The following is a 23506-nucleotide window of genomic DNA, read 5'->3' as shown; positions in this document are numbered from 1 at the left end:
TAGCCTATTGAGTCGCCAAATATTATAGGTCCATTTCTTCTCCGCTTGGGTGGTTTAATCCAACGTGCCTTGTCTTGGGTGTCCCTTGAGCGTTAGCAGGGTCAGAAATGTTTGGAGACCGTGTCTTAGACTAGCAGCTGTTTTGCGGGGTTCCCACAGATAGCCGTGAGTTTGGATTGCCCACGCTCACAGGGAGAGGCCCTTCTCTCCCTTCCCCTCGCCTTCCCTTTTTCCTCTCCCTTCCCCTCTCGTTTGTAGCGTGAGCTGGAGGACAAAAGGTTAGGAACCTGTGAGCAGCTTGCTGACTGACTGCCCTACCTATCTATACTGAGCAAGATTCTCTGCCCCATTCAGTAGCATTCGGGTTTTGTAAAAAGAAAGAGCTTTATTTGAAGGCCATCTGACGAGGGGACCAGGGGTAGCACAAGTCAGTCTTCCCCATGAGCCCTAGCAGAGAAATTTAAGTGGCCCAGGGTGTGGGGAAAGGGTGAGTGGCTACTACTAGAATTCTCCACAAGTTCCACCTGGACCAGTGTAGGGGCGTGAACTAGCCCAGCAAGACTCCTGGGAATGGCCACTCACCCTTGCCCCACACCCCGAGCCTGGAGGAAGCAAAATCCTCTGACAAGCAGAGCCTGGGGAAAGAGGTCAGGGCCTCAAGGACCTAGATTGGTCACTTGAGAGCTCAGTAACACTTTGGTAAATTGCTGGCACTGAACCACTGCCAACCTTGTTCCTCTCCATGAATTGGGTGAGGCATGGGCCCTGGACCCATGGCCTGGGCTCAATGCTAGTTCTGCCACTCACTCACCATCTTGGACTGGGAAGTTGCGGAGTCCCCTTGGTATAACAATGGCTCCTGCTGTCTCAACTGATTGTGGATTCCAATGAGATGATGCACAGGATGCCTTTACCTCAGCTCCTGGCCATTGTGACCCTTGCACGATCGCTGTCATGACTGCTGAGAGCTCTACAGAGAGCCTGGCACTCAGTTGGTATTGAATGAATACTGGTTAAGTGAATGTGTGGCTGTCTGGAGGCTAAGTCCCTGCTTGGCTATGAGGATGCTCATCAGCATCGCCCCATGCTTGGCAATGAGAATGGTGAAATGGGAAGGGACCTAATTTGTGCTGTCTTCAACTCCTTTTAGGATCTGAGAAACCAAGGTGAGCCAGGGTCTTTGACCTCATAGAAGGCAGGGAGGGTCCTCATCACTCTCCCTTCCTCAGCTGGTTTCTGTCTTAGGGATCAGAGGGCAACACTGCCCTGCATAAACTTGGCCGGTCACAGGACACCGTCCTTGTGGAAGAGCTGAAGGAGTGTGTGCTCCTGGGCTTTAGAGCTTGGTGCTGAGGAGGGCCTGCCACCTGGTGCTCAAAGGCTGCTCTCTAGCAGCTGTTTGTGGGTTCACCTCAGTCCTCTTACCCTGCCACCTCCAGGCTGGGGGTAACTAGGAAAAGCACCCTTTTCCAAGAGCACCAGCAGCTTGCTTATGACATCCACAGAACACCGAAGGAGGCAGAGCAGTGGCAAGGGTGTGCGCGAGGGTGCCAAGAGTTTAATCTTAAGTTGGATCTGTAATAGCTGCATTTCCAGCTCCCTTTCAACAAGTGCCTAGAGTGCAACATTCCCTGTTGAAGCGTTCATCAGGTGCAGACAGACCCAGCAGGACTGGGGGAGAGGGCACCGATGGAAAGAGGTCTCATACAGAACAGCATGCACACACATGCATGTGTGCACACAAACACACAAGCCTGGGGCTGTGTGGTGTGGAAGCATCTCAAATATGTTGGGGTTCAAGGTCACAGCCTCTCTTGGGAGAGCACGTGTGTGGTGTGGTCATTTGAGGACAAAACTCCTGCTCTGTGGAGTCTCCTCCACAGACAGGTCCACATGGAAAGCCAAGCCCTGTTTTTTCTTTCTTTCCTCTTCTTTTTTTTTTTTTTGACAGTACTGGGGTTTGAACTGAGGGCCTCACGCTTGCTAGGCAGGCGTTCTACCACTTGAGCCACTCTGCCAGCGCAAGTCTTGCTTTTGACCTGGTGGAGGAGAAGATCCGTGGGTTCTGTGCATCCTGCTCTCTGCCCTCTCCTGCAGCAGCACTGGGGTGAGCACAACCCCACAGTCAGCCAGTCCACACTGGGCTAGTGTGCTGCCTTACCAGAGACCCCTGGGGACAAGTGGCCACATGGGGCCTAGCACTGCCCCTGTACCAAGTGAGGCTCTGAGACCTGTAAGGCTCAAGAAAGATGGATTGAATTTCCCGCCAGTCCTGCAGGACTTGAGGGATAGGATGTTTTTAAAATTAAGAAATTTTAAATCCTCTATTAAGAAAATAAAAGAACGAGCCATTTCTACTCCTGGGTTTATGGTCTAAGATTTATATACTCCAGTTGCATTTTGACAGTGAAGTTCCAGGCTCCCATCCCGACCCCATGGCCTCTCATGAGTGGAGATTCAAAGCAATAGGAATGATCTCTCGGGTACATGAATGGGATGAATTATGGCTTAAAATTTAAAATGTCTCTTAAAGGGTCATGTGTCAAAGGCTTTGTTGTCAGCTGGCGGACTTTTGAGGACTCAGAGTGTTCAGGGTTCTTCCGTCAGGCGTCCTGGGCCACTTACAGCCACTCACAAGCCCCTCCAGACTGAGATGGCAGGAGGCAGGAGAAAGTAGATAAATACTTGAGGATGCTGGGATGGGTTTTGCTTCTGGCACCAACTGTCTTAGCCAGCTGGTTGCCTTTGCCCCTGCCTTAGTCACTGGGCTGTTGTAACAAATGTCCCAAACAACAGACATTTATTTCTAATAGTTCTAGAGGGCACAAATTCATTACTATGTTGGCAGGATTGGTTTTTCCTGAGGCCACTCTCGTTGGCTTGTTTTTCACTGTGTCTTTATATGCCTTTCCTCTATGTTTGTGCATTTCTGGTGTCTTGTCTTATAAGGTCACCAGTTCTATTGGATTAGGACCCCACTCTTATCACTTCATTTAACCTTAATCACTTCTTTAAAGGTCCTATGTACAAATACCATCACATGGGGATTAGGGCTTCCACACAGGAATTTTGGGAGGGCACAACTTGGTCAGTAGCTGTCTCCTAACTTGGGTGTAGGCCTACCTCTCACACAACTCTTCCTGTGTTTCCTGGCACAGTTTTCAGTGACCCAATAGCCCCAGACATCAATGGGACCACACACACCACACAGTACCTTCCTTCTATTTTGCATCCTGAGGTCTGAAATCCTCAAAACCCAGCAAATGCCAAGGAAAGTGCTGTTATCTAGTATAACACTTAGGAGATTTAGGTTAAACTTGACCCAAACTCTAATTCTGTGTCCTCTCTACAGTTTCCTTACCTCATTATCTCCAGCTTTTCTCTAACTCCTTGCGATATTCCTTAGGTTGCCTGACCTCAGACTGGCTACAAAGTCCATCTCTTCAGTTTTCCCACACTCACAGTCAGTCCCATGCAGCATTTTTTGGGTCACTTAATTTCCTGATGATTTCACGTGGGGACGGAGCAAGATCATATCAGCACAGAACAACCTTCTGTGATCTCCTCCTAGCCCCTCTCAGTGCCCCACCTCCCTCTCATTTGGCCCAGAAAAGTGTGGTGCAGTCCTCCCGTGCAGTTGATGTTCCTTTCAGGACCGAGGTCCTCCTCCCGTCTGCTCAGCATGTTATCTTGAAGTGCACAGCAGGTCCTCCTGGAACAGCCCAGGGTGTCTGGGAGCCACATCCCAAACAGAGTGTCCTAATACCAGCGGCTTCTCCATGGGAGGTAGGGTGCATGCCGCCATTTGGGACAAACAAAGGGCATCCCAGAATTCCTGCAACTTCTCCTCTGCTCAGTCCTGCTGTCTGCACTCCTCATGGGGGCTGATCTTACAAGCATTCCCTGCCAAACTTCCTGTACTCCAGTCTTCATCTCAGATTGTCTCTAGAAACATCTCTGGAAAACCTGACTCAACAACCTGGTTCTGGCTGCCACCAGGGCCATGTTACCATGGTGACCTATATTTTTCCAGGTCCTGGTATGTCCAATTCTGTCCATCTTTTATCATCAGCCTCATTTTATTGATGGAGAAACAGGCTCAGAAAAGAGGAGGCACGACAGGCCCAATTTCACCTATGCCACTAGTGGCTGAGCCGACTAGAAAGACACAGCCTCTGGAGAATGTGTAACTCCCACTAGTTTGGTTAGTCAGTTGACTTGCCATGTGGCACTGTGAGTGCCTAGTGCTAAAATTAAGCCAAATGGTCTTAGCTGTGGAGAAGAAAATCTCTCCCTAACCCCATCCCTTTGTACTTCCTTGTAGCTGGGTCTGCACCATTAACAATCTTTTTATTTATTTTTTTATTTTCAGGGTCTTGTGCATGCTAGCAAGTGCTCTGCCACTGAGCTACAACCCCAACTTCACAATCCTTTTTCTAACATCTTTAATCTTTCCTATCTGGAAACTTTGAGCCTCAAGCTTCTCATCTGATTTGGTTTTTTTGGTTGCCAGGAACTGAAACCCATTTAGGATAATGAGCTCTGGTAAATTCAGATGATCTAGGGAAAAATCCAATAAAACTGAAGTGTCTGCGTTGAGGAATAGTTGGCTCCCAGGTGGCTTAAGGAAGCACCTCTCTCCTCATTTCCCTTTTGAGAGGCAGTATTGCCTGGTGGCTAATGTGAGGACTGAAGAGCCAGCCTACTCAGTTTGTATCGTGGGTTTACTGTGTGTCACCTTGGGCACAACTTGCCTTGGTTTCCTCATCTGTAAAATGATGATAACCCCAGTACACATGATTTAGGATTATTATGACAGAAGAGTTGCTATTAATGTAAAAGATTTGGTATGGCGTTTAGAGTATATTGAAATAACTATATATTATAACTATATAATATATAACTATATAGTATAGAAATAACTATAGGCTAGTTATTTCTATCTCTAATTCAAGGGTTCTCCAATTTTATCCTTATGTATATTGTTCTCTGTCTGTCTGTCTCTCTCTCTCTCTTTCTCTCTCTGTCTCTCTCTCTCTGTGTCTTGCTCTGTATCCCAGGCTGGTCTCAAACTCACAATTCTCCTGCCTCAGTCTCCTGAGTACTGGAATTATAGACATGCACTGCCACATCTGCTTTGCTTTCTGTTCTCTGTCCTCTTGTTCCCAGCCACTACCTGTGGTCCTCATGTGCATGACTCAGCCACTTCACTCTCATCAACTTGATTTTCAACTCAAGGACCCGTTCCTGAAGGGCATCTTTTAGTTGTTGCCTGTTGGTTCAGGTTTCCCACAAGAAGGAATCAGTCAAGGAAACTCAGGTTGATCTTTCTCAAATCAGGTACACACCTAAGTCCAATCACCTGAAGCTGGGACTTCCTCTCTACTCAGCAGGCATTTGTGTAAGGTAGACTCTGAGGAGAGAGTGCAGAAGGGCAAAGATCCTGTGCGTGTTGTACCACCCACAACACCACCTCGGTTCCCTGCCTTTCCATCATTGCTGAACAACATGTTGACAGAGTATTCTGGTTGAATGGTATTGTTTCTTCTCCATCTTCTCAACCCCTTGTATTTGACTGCCCCTCCTGGAAGTCCTGTGCACCTTCTAGAAACAACATTCACAGACACCCACTCAGTCCTTTTTATACTTAAGCTCTCAGAACCACTGGGCCCTCTTTTATCAAATCTCCCCCTTATTTTCCATGCTGCTAACCATCCTATGTTCCTCCTGCCACCCCTCAGCTTTTTCATTTCTGAATTTCAACAGAATCTCGGGTCTATCCTTCAGTCTTAGATTGTAAGCTTATAGAAGATAGAGACAACATCTCACAAAGTGATCAAACAGGACTGTGTGACTGACTCTTGACATACTTATGCTGTAGGCATAGGAAGAAAAATGGCATCCATATTTCTATGCAAGGGATCTATTTTAAGTTATGATGTCACTCAGAACATAGCTAACTCTTCCCTGTTCCTTTGATGCTGTGAATATTTGTCCATTTCTGATGAGATAATAACACAACCACCATCAGAATGTGTAGATGGTAGACAGAGGAAGCTACAAAAACCACAATATGAGGGTCAGAATTTTCACAACTTGATGGAAGAAATCAAAACATTTTATAGAAAAAGTCAACACTTAAGTGTTTAATGGCTATGTTTTGTGCAAAAGCCAAGACTTGCCACTAGGAATATGTAGCAAGAAGCAGATGACATTGGCTAAGAACAACAGGAAGCCCAATGCTGACCTAGACTGGACCAGGTTAAGAGTTATTGCCACTGCTCTTATGAAGGGGAGCCACAGAGAATAAAATATATCTGTTTCTCACTACAGAGAAGGCTTAGTCTCAACAAGTGCTTGGACTTGGTTTAATAGATTCATTTGAGGAATTCTTATATATCTGGATTGACTGAGTCTACTTTCCTATTAGATTCTTCATATCCAGAGTAGGCAAAATAAGGTGAAAACTCTGCATCAATGAAGATTTTAGTCTGATTGAGGTTTGTCTGCATCTGCCTGTGGTAAGTGGCATGGGCACACAGCAAACATATGCTCGATGCAAGAGACTCATTCTTTCTGGAACAGATTGGGCCTAATGCCAGTTCCTGGGAAGGATGAAGAGGCTTCTACTGGGACTGAAACTAGTCAATGAATTTGATCACTTTGCTGGGAACATGAACTACTCATTACAGGGCATGATTTAAAAGCCCAGAGGTCAGTTCCTCCTCTCTCAGCACTGACTGATTCTGAGCCATTTTTGATACAAAACTCAGCCTCTAAAGTAGCTGCAACAATAAACCCAATTACATGAAACCCATTGTGATTTTTTTTTTCAATTTCACTGAAGATCTTCAGAGGTGTAGGGAGAGGTCATGTTGCACAGTACGCAGCATCTTTCTTATAAATCTTTTCACACACACGCACACAAAAAATCCTTTTTAGAAAAGTCTCTTTTCCCCAGATCTCCTGATCCTCTGGTGGGAAATGGGATGGGTTGCTTCATCCTTTCTCCACTATATTCAGTAACTCCTTCTTCCAGCTTCCCTGAAACCTGGCTAGGAGGCCTGCCTTTTATCACCTGTTAGCCATCTTTCAATCATTATAACAAAACACCTGACATAGTAGCTTATAAAGAGAAAAGGTTTATCGTGGCTCCCAGGTTTGGCGGTTTCAGTCCACAGTCAGTTGGCTCTGTTGCTTTTTGGCCTGTGGTGAGGCAGCTCATCAAGGTAGGAGCATGTGATGATGCAAAGCCACTTTCCTCATGGCCAGGAAGCAAAAGAGAAAAAAAAGAAGGGAGGAGGTCTCACAATCCTCATATGGACAGACTAAAACCTTTAAGTTTTAGATTCCTGATCAAAACAGAGAAGTATTAGTACCTATCCCACAGAATGGGAGAGTAATATGTCATTTTACTCTAAAAAGATTAGCCATTATTTTTTATCTTAGCAATAGTTACCAGCAAAGAGAATGTATTACAAACATAGTTGGTTAAGAACTTGTGAGGTTGTTTTAAATGTATCCGAATTCTTTTCTGGCTTTATTGGATCAGGCTCATTAAATCAGTTTTTTTTTTTTTTTGCCTCCACTATACAAGGTCAGGCCAAGACAGTTCATCACCTCCATGAAATTTTTTTTTTGTCACTCTGTCAAGAGGTAGAGTTGAATTTTCTTTTAGATTATGGGCTGTTTTTGTGGCCTTGCTTATAACCAATAAAATTTGGCAGAAGCAATGACATGTGGCCTAAGGGTAGGCTAGAACAGGCAAGACAGCTTCCACCTGGGTCTTCTTTTGGGGAATTTGCTCTTGGAACCCAGACCCATGCTTTGAGGAAGCTCAGACCACAGAGAGGACTTGGGAAAGCATGTGGCCAACGGTGTGAGTCAAGGTCCCAGTTAACATCCTGCATCCATCATGCTGGGCTCCTCAGACTCTGTCTGATTGCATCTGAGATCCTGGTAACGGGCACCTAAGTGAGCCAGGGCAGAGGCACCCAGGTCATGTGGACATGACAGTGGTGAATCTGGACAGGCGTTGCTATTATATCCTTTATTTCTCTTTCTGATCTCAAAGATGGGTGAACTTCACAGTTATAGCACAACATGAATCATGTGCCATCAGCTAAGTGGCCTCAGTGTGAGGCATGTTGACAGGTGTACCACCTTCCTGTCTCCTAGGATGACAGCATGTGGCATTGGGATTCTTCATCTCCATCTTCCCTGCCACCCTTGCCACAATTGCCAGGTCAGGTAACTGCTTCAATCTCACAGGGATTTGTAAACCTTGGCCAAGGAAATTTGCGACTTTGTGATGACTGGAGAAGGTTTGGATAACTTTCAAATCTCATTACCTTTTCCCCTCATGATTTGGCCTCATATCCCCTTTCGTAGTTAAAAAAGCAGAAATGGGAAATTCATTCTGAGGGAGACAATATCCCACTGTGAGGTAGGATAAATTCGATTGTTCCTTGTTACCCTATCTATTTTATTTAATTCAGTCCAACAAAAAGTATAATGCTAAGTGCAGGGGGACTGACGTTCCATGGAGAAAGTGCTTCATGAGTGTATGTGTTGTCAGTCCACTAGTAGGTAGAAATTACACAGACTTCTGCTAGAAAACCCTAGCAGAAGTCTCCTTAGTGAACAAGAATTGGCGAGAACATGCTAATTGCCAGCCCTCTTCAATAAAACGGTAGACTATTAGTCTGAAAAGGAACACTATCATCTCCTTAAATTCGTTAGGCCACTGAGAGGTATGACTCATCCAAAGTCACGTGTGGAATCAGGAACAGAACTGAATCTACGTTACAAACCCTCAACTTTATGGCTCTGGGTTCCAAGTGTAGCCCTATGAACTGCAGGCTTTATGCTGGCCATTCCTCATGCCTTAATTTTGGAGGTCAGAGGTATCTTGATTTTGCTTCTAGAAGGCAGCTGGATTTTCACCTTCAAGTCAGTGGAGCAAACTTGCCCTGTTGACATTTTTCTAGAAGGATAGGAAAAATTATCCACCCTGAAACCATGGTCAGGGTGACCTTTTTAAAACAAAATTATATGATGCCATAGAATACTAAAGTGTCATAACACTCATTACACTTTAGTTATTTATGTGGCATCTGTCTTTGACTCCACAGTATCCGGTGAGGGTAGGAACACGGCAGGCATCCTCACCATTATATCCTAGAACAGTGCAATGGCCGTCACTCTTCTGGTTTACCATGTAGAACTGGCTTTCCAATGCCAGGGAGACCTGAGCACCCCACTTCCACCCGAATCTGGCTTCTGCTTACTTTCTGGGCTCATCGTCTATCCCTGTCCTTCTTTTTTTTTGTTACATTCAAGACTTACAGAATCATTTGCACTTTGTTCTCTCTTCAATGTCCTTTGCTCTTTTCCCCCACCCATCGGCAATGTGTGAAGTCTTATTCTTCCATAAGTCACTAAGCCCCATTTCTTAATATTTAAGCTTCCCAGTGTTCCAGTGCTCTTTGTTTTGCACACCTGGCTTGTGGCTCTGGTCAGACATGATTACATGTCTTTCTCATCCACTGGAACAGGAGTCCTTGAACAGTCTGTTTTACTTCATCTCACAGATAAGATGATCTATCAATATTTGTTGAATGAATGAATGAACAAGTAAGGAATGTCCCTTGGAAATCTTGGCATCACACAGAAACTTACCCAATTGTTTTATGGAACTTTTTACTGTCTACCTGTCCATCTGGATTCAGATAAAAAAATCTATTATGCACCAGTTTCCCTCTGAGTTGGGCTCCTTAAGAAACAATTTCTCAGGGTGATTAATGTTAGGACCCTGGGGAATATTTGTGTCTTGAAAAACCTTCATGCATGGGTCTGGATACCTTCGGACTTCATTTGTACAGTACTTTGCAAAGCACCTTCACAAGCATGTTCACGTGGACTTCATTATAGCCCTTGGGGTACGTAAGGTAATACTGGCATCTTTAGGAACAGATGAGGTAATTCCAGTTCAGAGATGATAAAGTACTTGCCTAAGGTCACACAGCTAACAGCAAAGCTAGGACTAGAACACATTTCAACTCCTTTTCCACAATGCTATGACCTTATGAATGAACTTACTAGAACCACATTACGTGGGTACTTGCCAAGAAAGCTCCAGAACTATCCTGAGTTCTGTATAGTTTCGTGCATGTGTGGAGTACATATGCACTGCCTAATTTGGGATGACTGTGACTGACCCAGGTTTGTGAAGTGGAAGTTCTTCAATGGCTTTGAGCCTGTGGCCATTCCCTTGTGTCTCTTTTGGCTGCACTGTGGTTTGAACTCAGGGCCTTGTGCCTGCTAGGCTCTACAACTTGAATCATGTCTCCAGCCTTTTTGCTTTTTAAGTATTTTTGAGATAAGGTCTCAAAATAGCCTCTGCTAGTCTGGACTGCAATCCTCTTATTTATGTTTCCCAAGTAGCTAGGATAATAGGTTCTCACCACCATGTCCAACTTTTTATATTGGTTGAGACGAGGTCTCTTGAACTTTCGGTCCAGGCTGGCCTTGAACCTTGATCTTCCCAATCTCAGCCTCTTGGGTAGCTAAGATTACAGGTGTGAGCCACTGCACTCAGCTGGGTAGGTGACACTTTTGAACAGGTGACAGAGCCTGGTAGTGACCCTGTCTTACATTCAGAGTTAGAAATTTTGGATAGAAATTTTGACTTTATAGAAAAATCAAGGTTATTCTCAAATCTAATATAAAACACATATTCCGTATTAATCATCAGGTTTTCAGGAGTTCTTTTCATCTTCCTATCACCATTTACTTAGAACTAAGCATATGAAGTTAAGAAAGGACTCTGTCTTTGAGGAGCTCTCTGTAGTGGTTGGCTCCACCACTGCTTGTGCTCATTAGAGCCATGTATTAAAACCTGCTCATGTTTTGTTGTTTAGACTCGGCACTTCCAAAGTTGAATGAATACACTCTGGGCATGATGCAAGATTATCCCTGGGTGAGGGTGGGAAATTCTTCCTAATTTTTATTTTGTGTGTTCACAGCACTCACGATATATTAATTCAATAGTACACATAACAGTATACACACATGCACATATGTAGTCAATTTTAGTTTTATTATACTGATAGGAATTCCTGGTGACAAGGTAGGAAACCATTGCCTTGGAAAAAGAAAGCTAGCTGAGTGTGGTAGTGTAGGTTTGTAATCCTAGCATTCAGGAGGCTGAGGAAGGAGGATTGCAAGTTTGAGGCCAGCTCCATAGTGACACTTCACAACCCCCTTGGTCATTTGGGAAGATCCGGGAAGCCAACAAAAAGGAGGAAAGCATCTTCTTGCCTTTGCTGACTGCCCACATAGATGGCTCTGCCACAAACAGCACAGTGCAGTTTTTTACTTGATTTCTTGCATGCTTATTTCCAGGCTCCTGTGAAATTGTGCTTCCCCTTTGTTGCCAAATAAACCAGAACAGGGAGAATCAGCCTGAAATCACATTCCTGACCTCCATGCTTATTCTGGAATTTGAAGAAACTGATTCAAAATAATCCCTGTTTGATTGGAAAAGGGGGAGAGAGTCTGCAAAAGGTCAAGGAGATTTCCTAAGGATATCTTCCTGATCACGAAAGCCATATAAGATTAACTTGGCAGGAAAAGCACTATTCTGGAAGGACTCAGTCACAGTCCAGGGACCAAAGCCTTGGGTAACCAGTCCTCCTGGCTGCGTTCCCCATATGCAGTGTTCCGTGGTGGCCTGGGAGCTGGACAGACAGGAAACTCTGAAGTGTTCAGCTAGCTCTACCCCTCTCTCACTGTTGACATACTGTGCCCACTCTTCTAGCCAGATGTGTCTAAGTCTTTCCAGTCTCCAAAAACCCAGGCACAGTAGTATTCAGATATAAATTTCCATTAGAAAATAAATAACAATCCTTAGTTTCACATAAAAATACTACCACTTTAGAATATTAGTCTTTTTTTGTTCTCTTTTCTTTCTTCCTTTTTGGCAGAACTGGGGTTTGAACTCAATGCCTCACGCTTGCTAGGCAGGCACACTACCACTTGAGCCACTCCACCAACTCTTCTTTGTTCTCTTTTGAAATCACTCCTTGGTATATTATCTTTTCATTTTTTTATGCTAGAATTTTAAGTATAACTAATCCAAGGATAGTTAGGACACTCCCTCCCCTCCCCGCCATCCACAGACTCTGACCCCTCATACTCAAATCTTCTGGGAACTTCCTGACCTGACTCTAGCTTGTTTCAAAATCTTCCTCAATAGCATCCATGTTTAAATCAGAGAAGAGGAACTTCTGGCTAAATGTGAACAGCAAGACCCTTTGAAGTGACTGCTCCATAGAAGACTGAGTATTTCTTTGGCTGCAGGGTCTTTTAGTGATTTGTCCTAAATCACAGAGCTAGTCAGTGTCAAGAATTTAAGACTCTAAATCTCAGTTTCTTAAGTCAAATTACTTTCTCTTATACTAAATTCTGCATTCCCTGGTTTGGCTGGTTTTAGGCTGTGTGGGCTTTTCCCTGAGTGTCTGCTATGTGCCAGGTGCTAAGAGCATTGTCTGCATTATCTCATTCAATCCTTAATCAACCCCCGTGTGTGTGTGTGTGTGTGGGGGGGTTGTTATTATTATTCTATTTTCATAGATGAGTATTTTAGCTAAGTACAGGTAGGTAAGGAAATTGTCCAGACTCAAACTAGTTAGTGGCACAGGATAGATTGGAATGTATCTATGTTGAGACTCTCCAAGGCCCAGTTGGAACCATTATAATGGGCTGCCTTCTGGTTCAGGGCTCATTTCCTGTGTACAGAACCCTGTGTTAGAGGGAAGAACTGTTTGGCAGTACTGGGGTTTGAACTCAGGGCCTCATGCTTGCTAGGGAGGTGCTCTATCACTTGAGCCACACCCCTAGCCCAACAAGGGAAGGGTTATTTGCTGGTCTCTGGATTTTTTCTTAAACCAATAATTAGCTTTGAAAAGTCCTTAAGTTCACTGTTCATTAAGTTTAGAGGGTGACTAATTGTGGCTGGGTGTACATTGAAGAGCAAGTACAAAAATCATAGGCTGGAATGATAATGAAAGTCATCATGCTCTCTCCTGCTGTGGGGCAGAGCTATCTGTAGCCAGATGGTCTGTTCTGGGCTCTTCCCCCTGCCGTCTTGCTTTCCTGTGCTTCCTCAGGTGTCAGTGCTTACCTGGTACTTCCACATTCTTGCACCTTCCAAGGCAGCTTCTCCTATAGGTGGATGGGAGGGGTGAGCAGATTGAGGTGATCACCCCAAAGGCCACACCTGACCTGTGACCTTGCTTCCTATTACTTCAGGACATTGCTTCAGCATTTAACCCTTCCCAACATTTGATCAACAAAGAAGAAACACTTTTGCATTCCTATTTTATAGAAGAAATAGGGGATAATGTTGTAGGCAGTAACTGTAAGTGTATAGAATGGCATTTCTTTGGGACTTCAGGTTGAGTATTCCTTACCTGAAATGCTTGGGACTAGAAGTGTTTTGGATTTTGGATTGTTTCAGATTTTAGAATATTTGCATATTTACATATATCTGCATATACACATATATTTTCATATGTATATACATATATGTACACACACACACACACACACACACACACACACACATACAATGAGATATCTTGGGGATGGAACCCAAGTTTAAACCCAAAATCAAATTGCTTCATATACATATTATATACATATTCTGAAAGTAATGTTATATAAAATTTTTAGTGGGTCTACATTTTGACTTTGACTCATATGAAATCAGGTGTGAAATTTTCCACTTGTGGTATCATGTTTGCATTCAAAAATGTCTGGATTTTGGAGCATTTTGGATTTCAGATTAAGAACCTCAACCTGTATTAAAAATTAATATACACACATACATATTTATATACATACCTCAAGACTGGGATGGCACTTGCTCAACAAATGTAATATGAAGAATTGTGATGGGCCTGGTTTTTTTTTTTTAATTTTTGAGGAAGTACCTGTTTTTTAAAAATGCTGCACTTCAAATGAAATATATGTTCTTCAATTTTAGCCTCCTATAATTGCTGCTTCTTAATACTGCAGCCAGAATAATCATTCTGAAACAAACCTGGTTATATCTGAAAAGCCTATAATAGCTCCCCAACACTGCCTGGTAAGAGCAGTCTTGACAAGACCTACCCAGGCCTCTGCAGCTCTTTCACCATCTTCTTCCATGCTTCCCCTGACCCCCAAGACTTGACATGTGCTGTTCTACCATCTCTAACACACTCTCCTTTGCCATCCTCCATATCCACACTTTTTTTTGCCTAATTAATTTCTGTTCCTCTTTCCCCATTCTTCTTCATGCCTCAACCCCACTAAATGATGTCAGCCACTGAGATGTGCTCGTCTATACTATCCCTTATTGTTATTGATGATACTTACATGATTATTTGTCTACCTCCTCCATCAGTTGCATGGGAGCAGAGAATGAACCTGTCTTGCTCACCACTATGTCCCCGTTGCTGCACACAGCATGTTGCACATGACGGCGTTTAGTAAATATTTATTAAATGAATAAATATATCAAAGACACCTCCAGGGTCTTCTGAATTGCTTCTGTCAGAACTGATGAGAGGGTAACTAAGAAGTACCAGGATGCTATAGACAGTGGTTAAAACATACATAAAACATAGTCTTCGTAGGCACACTCCTCATCTTGCACCAAGGGAGGTGGCTCCACTACCTTCTGATGCCTTCCATTCCCTGAAGCTCTTTGTCTTACTCAAAGTGTGCCATGGGTCTTCTTGCAAACTTGGATGCACTTGTATTTATAGGTAACTCTCCTAAGTCATTACTTGAGAGTTCTCAAGCACATTATGCTAGCTTTAAAGTATCAAGTTCAAAGGGGAGTTGAAGCTTCCTTAACCATGAACTGGGAAGCACTCCTTTGGCGATTTTGGCTGCCACTAGGAATCATTTTCCTGCTGATTACAGCATGCAAATCTGCCCATATTTTACACAGACATATGCTCCCCTAACTGGCTGCATCCAGACAGTGCTTTTCAAATCTCATTTTGAACCCCTTCACACCACTACCCCAGGAGGTACTTGGTACTGTCTGGAGTCATTTTTGGTTGTTACTATTTGGGAGAATGGGTGGCTGCTGCCGATTATCTCGTGATGCATACGACAACCCCTCAAACACAAGTGATCTGGCCAAAATGTAGTAGTACCAGGCTGAGAAGTGCTGCACTAAGGTGACACTCTGTAGCCACATGGGCTCACATGGAAACAAAGCAGAAAAGAAAAAGTCAAAGTGCAGTAAGAAAGTTGGGGCTTTTCCCCTGCCTAATATTTGAAAGAAAGATGCGTAGCGTCTCTCTTGAGTAGGATAACTCAGTTTGGGGAGTTTTCCCAAGTAGATCCCTGTCAGTGATCAATGAACTCTCATAGCACAACACATTTAGCATGGAACTGAACAGAGTCCTTGCATGTAAAAAGGACTTTTGATGAAATCAAAATCATATTTGTTTTTCACATTGAAAATGTTCAGGTTGTTTTCTTTTACCATTTGGACAAAAATATCTATTTGAAATGTGGGTGAAATGTAAGCTGCTACTCTTCCACACAGACAATCCAGTGTATTTATACTTAATCCATGAAGGCATGATGTTACAAAACACATTTGTATATTATGAAGCCATATGGCATCAAATTTTCCCATTTATAGACAACTTTGTATTTACATAACAAATTATTAAATCAACCATTTTTTCCCGGCTTATAAAAGGTTATTGAGGCACACACACAGTGTGTATAAAAGCAGATAAGGCTGATCATACATATTTACAGTAGATACAAATTAATCTTTCATATTTGAAGATAATGCTTTATATATGTTTTTTTCTATATCAGATTCCCCACTGTTAGCAGGATTTCCCATGCTTGAGTTGTTTATTGCTTTTTGGCTCACTGATTTAATGTTGTTTTCTGGGTTGTTTATACATATGAATTACTAATACTCTTATTTCTTTGGCTAATTCAAATGTGATAGAGTGAAAGAAAAAAAAAAGACTAATTCAACATTACAGTTATGGCTGGTTGATATCTTTTGTTCATATTTCCCAAATAAAGTAATGCACAACTATTTTATATACTACATTAAAAAGCGTTGAGTCTTGCGTTATACCATTTGGGCATAAATGGGTAAAGTAAACAAGATATCAGCTTTTCAGTAAGGTCTAGAGTCTTGGCTTTCTCTTCAGAAAAAGCAATGCCATCAACATCTTAAGTGTCTTAGATTTTAAAATCCTAATGAAAAATTGCTTGTGACTTACAAGGGGACACTGCAAATTGCATGGAACATTACCAAAGTTAATGGCAATTTGCTTCTTGGTCTGAACTGAAAAAGGAATCAACTCACGTTGAGAATCTTCATACAACTTATAGAAGTAAAATAATGGGCCTCTGCTCCTCCTACAGTTCTGCAGCATTATATTCAAGTAAGAAGGCTGTGTTCACTTAAAAAAACAGACAACGCAAAAACTGAAACTCGGGGCCTAAAAAAAATAGACGAGATGTGGCCCATGGTATCATGACGGATGAATGTTCTTCTTAAAGCATTTTTCATTCATAATGAGACTGAAAAGTACAAACCAAAAATGTTCCTTTAAATAAATCAAAACTCTGGATTGCTTTTAATGCTAGGAACAAGACAAACCACACAAGTCCTGCTCAGTTAACTTTCACTAAATTTGAAATAATCTTTGAAAACTACTTAGATGTGTAATTTATTCTCCTTGTGCTTCCTAGGACTGTTAAGGGACACAAAATAAATTAGATTTCCTTTTCTAGCAGGAACTATTATGTTATTTAAAGGAGCAAAAATTTTTGATTCTGTTCCCATGCTTGCATTATTTTTTTTTAAAGTTTATTTTAGGGCATAAAAAATGTACTAACATAGAAGGGCTAGCCTTCGTTTAAAAAAATGAATTGGCTTCAGTACAAAGAGAAAGAAATGGCTCTATGGGCAGAATTGAAGTATGAGTGACCAATTTTTTAATTGTAAAGTAGGTGCAACATTTAAAAAAATGTTACAGCACTGCATGACCTAAAATACCACAATATTTACATTCACTGCTTACATGAAACCATATAACTGTAAGAGAGACGAGAAAACCCCATGTGGACTGGGACAACTACACCTTGCATCCACAGCAAAGCCATAAGCAACCTGTGAAATTATGGGCAGAAACATACTTTACATGGTCCATGGATGTAAAGTATACAATGGTAGAGAAGCACAAACTGAATTTGCTGAAAATACCCCCAAACAAGGGCTGGTGGGCACAAACTCAGTCTGAAGACGGAAAGGCTAAAGATGTCTATATCAACACATCACACACGCAGACACACCCAACACACAAACACATGTGTCTATCTGTAAATAAACACGACTGTGTATACAATACAGGAGGAAAGCAGGTTGATGCAAAAAAAAGTGAACATTAATGGTTTAAACATGCCAAGTATACCACTTAGAACAAAACGTGTCAACTAAACTACACAAAAGATTTTCATGTGACTGCATGAAGGAGTGGGCAGGCAATCCCATCAGTGCATGAAAGACAATGAACCTACCCCCTGAAGGAAGTGCTCCAACTTCTAGGCCACAACGCCCAGTGCAGCCATTTGCATTCCATTAGGCTCCAGGGTAGGAGTAAGGGTAGGAGCAAAAGGGACAGAGAAACACAGGAGACCTGAGGGAAGAACTAAGAACTGTTGCTATCAAAAATGAGCCTGGGTGGTGGTGTGCTCTGTGCTGTGGCCCCAAGAAACTAACTTGGGGAATGACCTTGGTCTCCTTTTTCCTGAGTTACTGGAACTCTGCTACATGATGGGACAGAGGAGTTTAGGGGCTGGACAGGAGAAAGGGGGTAGGGAGGTGGTGGCATCTGGGGATCCAGAGCCTGTTACAGGAAGGCCTTGAGCCAGCTCCAGGCTAGAGGACAGGCAGTGCTCTCTGGTGGTTTGTGGGTAGGGCGGGTGGTTCCAAGAAAAAGGGGTAGTGGATCCCTTCTTTGACAATCACTAACTGAAGTGGCTTGAAACTTTTCCTAACTGCCTGGGAGACAGAGTATGCCACCACCTTAAGAACTGTTAAAAAAAAAAAGGACGGAAAATTATGTTGTGCTACATTTCTTATTGTCTTGTACTTTACAATGGCTCACAGTTTTAGGTTTGTATATTTGTAATGTAGTATTTTCTCTCTACATTTGTTTCACATTTTTTTCTTACTTAATACAATATAAATAATTTGGTTAATAGATTTAACCTGCACATTTCAGCCACATTAATATATATAAGAATCTGTTAATGGTATAAATAATTCTTTAAATAAAATAAATCTGATATGTTACATAATACTGATAAAAAATTATCATTGCTAATAATTTTGTAAGCCACCTTAACTTCTGGGTTAAGTAACACTGATAAATGGGTGTGAAATTTGCTTTGATGATTTGTATTATTTTTGCCACTACAAAAAAAAAATCCCTGGCCTATATTTACCCTTACCTTTGTTAATGGTCTCAAAGTGGGGCTTTTGTTTCCATGTGTGGAAACAGAAAGTTTTACCTTGTCAGATATCGTTTGCACAAAACCCCTTAATTCTTAGCATCAATGGTGGTAAGCGATCTAATTCAATAGGTGGCTATCAGATACTAACTACAGAAATGACTGAGTAAAATATTCCATCTAAGATTTTTTTTATAAAACCTATTCTATTTTAAAACTTAGGTAAAAAAAATATGCAACAAATGGTTGCAGTTTCTGAATTCTTAATTTAGACCTGTGAGCCCTCGTCTCTTTAGAAATTTGCAAGGTTGCAATTTCCTAGACACCCACAATTGAGTCCAGTGCTTCCAGGCAAGGTTCACTCCAAATAGACAATATAAATGGACACTCAGTGGTGTGCGGTGAATGTCATGATTCAGGTATTACATCATCATGCCTTTTCTCTGCTGTTAAATACAAAAACAGCATCTTTTACATTATCATAGAAAAGAATTTATGTTGTATTTTTATTTATCACTTTACACTGGTAGTCTCTGGTAGGTGTACTCCATAGAAACCAAAGAATTTTGTACACTATTTCTTTGTACAATAAAAGATAAAGTGTGCATTAGGTACGCTTGTACATGACAATATTGTACAATATTTACATTTCTGGTATCGCCATGAAATTCTGTATTTTCTATGTACAACATTGAAAATTCTTCAGAAACATTTGGATTATTTCTTATAATCACAATTTTAGTATTATAGAAAAAGAATTTCTCAGTAATCTCTTGACCATTTATCACTCTCTTCATTTAGGGATTCTGATTGTTTTTTCCAGCATTCATTATCCTTCCTGATCAAAAAAGAATCGTATCACTGTTTCTTTTAGCACCCTGTGGTGGTGGTAGCTATCTGCCATGGTTTAAATATTGATAGAACAGTGGCCATATCAATACCTATATACAGATACATCTGTGCATGTTCTTTTGATAAACACTGTGTATTAGTGGAGTCTCTGTTATCTGGAGATCTTCCTCCTCTTGGGCTTGGGAGGTCTCATTTGTCTGTCTCCCTGTGGGATTTGGTGAACCTGAAAATAAAAAGGTGGAAAAAAATAGAATGGATGTTGAAATCACAAATACCATATGATTTCTGACAAAGAAATGGGTAGAGAATGGACTCTGGCTTTCACTTTCAATCACTGAAATTCTAAGGCATTTAAAATTTTTACCAAGACTTCAATGTGCCTACAGTCAGAAAGGGGACATGGAATACTAGAAACTGATAAGCAAAGTAACACTTCAGGGACTCTAGTAAACAGTGGAACACGAAGAACTGGAGAATATCAAGAATGGGGAATGCAATGTGCAGTTGCTACCCCGGTTCTACATTTAGTAGAAAAAGCCTTTCCCGCCAGAGCTCCCTAAATCACCAATCTCACTACAGTCTGGAAAAGTGGGTAAGGACATACCGACCATGCTTTCTTTTTACTTCATCACCATACTTATTTTACAACTACTAAGAAGTGTAAGAGATCATAAGAACAAGCACACACAGCTCAGCCTAAGGATGTTTGTCTGTGAGAAGAATCAGGACAGAAAATAGAATACCACTACCATCTGTTGGCAGGTCTGAGTTTGTGTAGTCTGGGAGAGCAGTTAATACAACTCATCTGCATATGCTAATCCAGAAACTAGCAGCATTTGAGGATGTGTGTTAAATCGAGCAGGAGTTGAACAGAAGCAGAACATTAGAAAGCAGATATATTTTAAGCAGAGAGGAATTTGGTAATGTGGCTGCTGATGGGAGATAGTAACATCAAGACCCAGAAAAGCAGGGTGGGCCTAAGGCAGTGGCCACAGAAAATGCTTAACAACCAGAACTTGAACACAAGTCCATTGTAGCATTCATCAGTTTCTGTGGCACAAATATTTCTATCATGGCCAATTTCAACCTACTAACATGATGTCACAGAACTTAAGAGCAAGGAAGAGATGTACACCATCAACTCTTAAGATCTACTACAAATTGGCTCAATTATATTTTAAAAGTAGTATTTAAGGTTTTGAGGTAAACTCAGTGGTTGAGATCTTACCCAGGCATGCATAGAGCCCTGAGTTTGATTCCGGCACACCACACACACACACACACACACACACACACACACACACACACACACACATATCTTGGAAACAGCAAAGGCTAATGCTATTCAAATGTAGAATATTATTTAAAAATTTAAGATGTTTATGAGTTTCTCAAACTGCCTCTTCCTCCTAACCTCCATACACCTTAAAAAAAGCTACTATAACTGAAAGCTATAAATGAAAACTTTATATAACTGAGCAAAGAAGTCTTTATACAACCTTACAAATTAGTACTCAGTGGACCCTACATGGCCTGAAAAGGTGTTTCATTTAGCCATATGGCATTTAATAGTTTTTAAATAGTTGCAAAATTGATAAGTTTTATTTCTAGACTTCTTACTTCTCAAGAAAACTATGGAGACCTTGCAACATCAGCAGTTTTCCTCATGGCTTAGCTTTGCTGGAGCATGACAGGAGGGACTGCTTCTGGAGAGAGCATGTGCCCTGAGGTGGCATAGTTTTCATCACTCTTGACTACCTGTTGCCTACAAAGGCTAAATGTTCTGAGCCAGAGCCTAGGGAGATGATACCAAACCCACTTTCTCTTCTTCCTAGGAAGACACATCAGGTACTACATTTCCTGACCCACTTGAGTTAAGAAGGTCACATAAACTATGCTGACAGTCTTCTATGCATACTCTCTTCTTTTACCTGCTGAGCTAGACACAAAGGCTAAACGCAACACTCTAACGTCCTAAAGAATGGTGGACACTAGTTATAGGAAGAATCTGAACCCCTGAATGACTGTGTGGAGCAACCTCTTCTTCAACCAGTACCAGAATCAAGTGAGTAACGGCTTTTGCTGCATTGATTTCTAAGACTGGGAATAAGAGGTAGCCTGCTCTCACCAGTGCATATTTGTTGGCAGGTCTCAATTGACTCCGATTGCTGTTGTTCTCCTACCTGATCTATTTTCGTTGCAGATATTACCTGCCTGGCCCTAGCACACATTTGAGTTTGCAATCCCACTCTAGACCTTTCCTATAATTCTATCAGGAAATTTAATGCATCAGGGCCTCAAGGCACTCTTCTGTGAGTGGGATGAATTACAAAATTTCAAAAGCCCATACCAATCTCAACATTTTGTGAATATCTAACTTTGATCCATCATTGAGTAGTCATTGGACTCATTGTTAGAACTCAGATAACCTTGTTAACTCAAAATGCCAGGTAAAAGACATTATCTTTCATTGTCACATAGCCTTAGGTAATTCACAAGTTTTTAGAGAGTATTAAAATTATATTTTTAGTGTTTACATGAGTAGATATATGAATTAGAGGTTAATGGTGAAACTTCTCACATTCCACACTATTATATGCAAAGTTCAATAAAAATGTAAAGAAAAAGTAGACACTACTTCTTTAAATCTAGAGTTTATACCTTATAATTTAGCAAAGGAATTTCATGTCAAACGTTTTATTTTTAAATAAAATACTTAAGAGAAGGAAAGCAAGAGAACTGCATACTCTTGATTTTGACCCAACTTTTCAGTTTCACTTTTTTGTTCAATAGACAGAGGGAAATATGCATTATTGAATATTTAGGTATCAGTAATGGCCACTACTATTCACAGACTCCAGTGCAGAAAGCTGTGGTGTGAACTTGAATGTATTGCTGCTTACATTTTCAAAAGCTGCTATGTGGGGAAATAAAAGTTGCTTATTTCAGACAAAAAGACATAGTGAATACTGCTAGTTTACTTTTTTCTTAAATGACTTTGGTTCTTTTCTGATATTAGTTTTTCTTCCTAACCTAGCAATTCAGTATTGCTACATGAGTTTTTTGACAATATTCAAGAGACTTTACCAAAAAGTATAATGCAATTTATTTTCAAAGAAATACAGTATAATGGAAAATAAATTAACTTACAGTCCCAGACATTTTGTCCAGTTCACTCATGGCCTCATGAATAGCAGCTTCTAAATGGTTATTTAACTTTCCACTTCTGGAATTAATGAAAACAACATACCAGATTAATAAACTAAAGAAACAAAGTCTCCATTTAATTAGAAAACAAAAGTACCAATTCCACCAGAGAAAGTCAATTTATATTCACATTTGGAAATTTTGGCTGACAAAACATCACTCTGGGTTTCTCACCACTGAATACTAATGTACTAATGATTATAAGTCACAAAACTACTAAAAAAATTAAACACATGAAGTGGGGAGAGAAATGGAGTCTTCTCCTTCCATATGCTTCTTTCACAATCTGTGATTTGGGGAGAGATTGGGCCAGGGGTGTCTTTTTCTATCCTAGGTGGAATTCAACCTGCCAGGCATTGTCTCTTGTTTCTTTTTCAGCCTGCCAGGCTGTGAGGGTAGGTTAGAAGGGCTGAACTTCAGGCTCTGGCCACTAGGGAGCTCCCTTTGCCCTCTCTAGAGCATACTAGCATCTGGAATTGAGATGTGAAGGCTGAAATTCTGATGCACTCTCTTGGTAGGAAACAGCTTGTTATCTTGCCACACCTGATGCACCAATCCTGGTCCTCACCACAGGGCCCTCATATTGAAATGATGTAACTATTTCAACAGATAAAGAATGGCGTGCTCAGGGTGCCTATCACTCCTAAGACCTTTTCTCTCCGCTCAGCGTCCCATTAGGCCCGAATAATACATAATTCATTTGGCATTTTTAAAATTTGCATTTGTGAAGCTGTTGTGCCAATTACTTACAATCGGGCAAATCCACACTATCCATCTCGGTGGTTATGTAACTTTTGCCCAGCCTGTTAACTTCTTTCTTCTCCTTTATTTATATAAATAATTACCTAATGATTCTGAATACTAAGGTGATTCATTCCATTTATCCTGT

At 41.5% G+C, this 23506-nt stretch overlaps 1 protein-coding gene and 1 non-coding gene across 16 annotated transcripts in view; both read right to left on the bottom strand.

The window, feature by feature from the left end:
- Positions 1-7545: 7545 nt before the first annotated feature.
- On the bottom strand, positions 7546-7625 carry LOC141422909 (small nucleolar RNA SNORD57). The gene has a single exon (XR_012447610.1). It is a non-coding gene; the product is annotated as a small nucleolar RNA SNORD57 (small nucleolar RNA).
- Positions 7626-12643: 5018 nt separating this feature from the next.
- Positions 12644-23506, bottom strand: part of Mbd5 (methyl-CpG binding domain protein 5) — a 384589-nt gene continuing 373726 nt past the window's right edge. For all 15 annotated transcript variants that reach the window (XM_074070701.1, XM_074070707.1, XM_074070706.1 and 12 more), the window contains 2 exons: positions 22561-22636; positions 12644-19633 (listed from right to left, as the gene is read on the bottom strand). In XM_074070701.1, the coding sequence (XP_073926802.1) occupies positions 19562-19633; positions 22561-22636 (148 nt within the window). In that variant the 3' untranslated portion in view covers positions 12644-19561. The remainder of the gene's footprint in view (positions 19634-22560; positions 22637-23506) is intronic.

Source organism: Castor canadensis, chromosome 4 (assembly GCF_047511655.1).
Source record: "Castor canadensis chromosome 4, mCasCan1.hap1v2, whole genome shotgun sequence".
NCBI lineage: Eukaryota > Metazoa > Chordata > Mammalia > Rodentia > Castoridae > Castor > Castor canadensis.
This window is presented reverse-complemented; position numbering and strand designations above follow the sequence as displayed.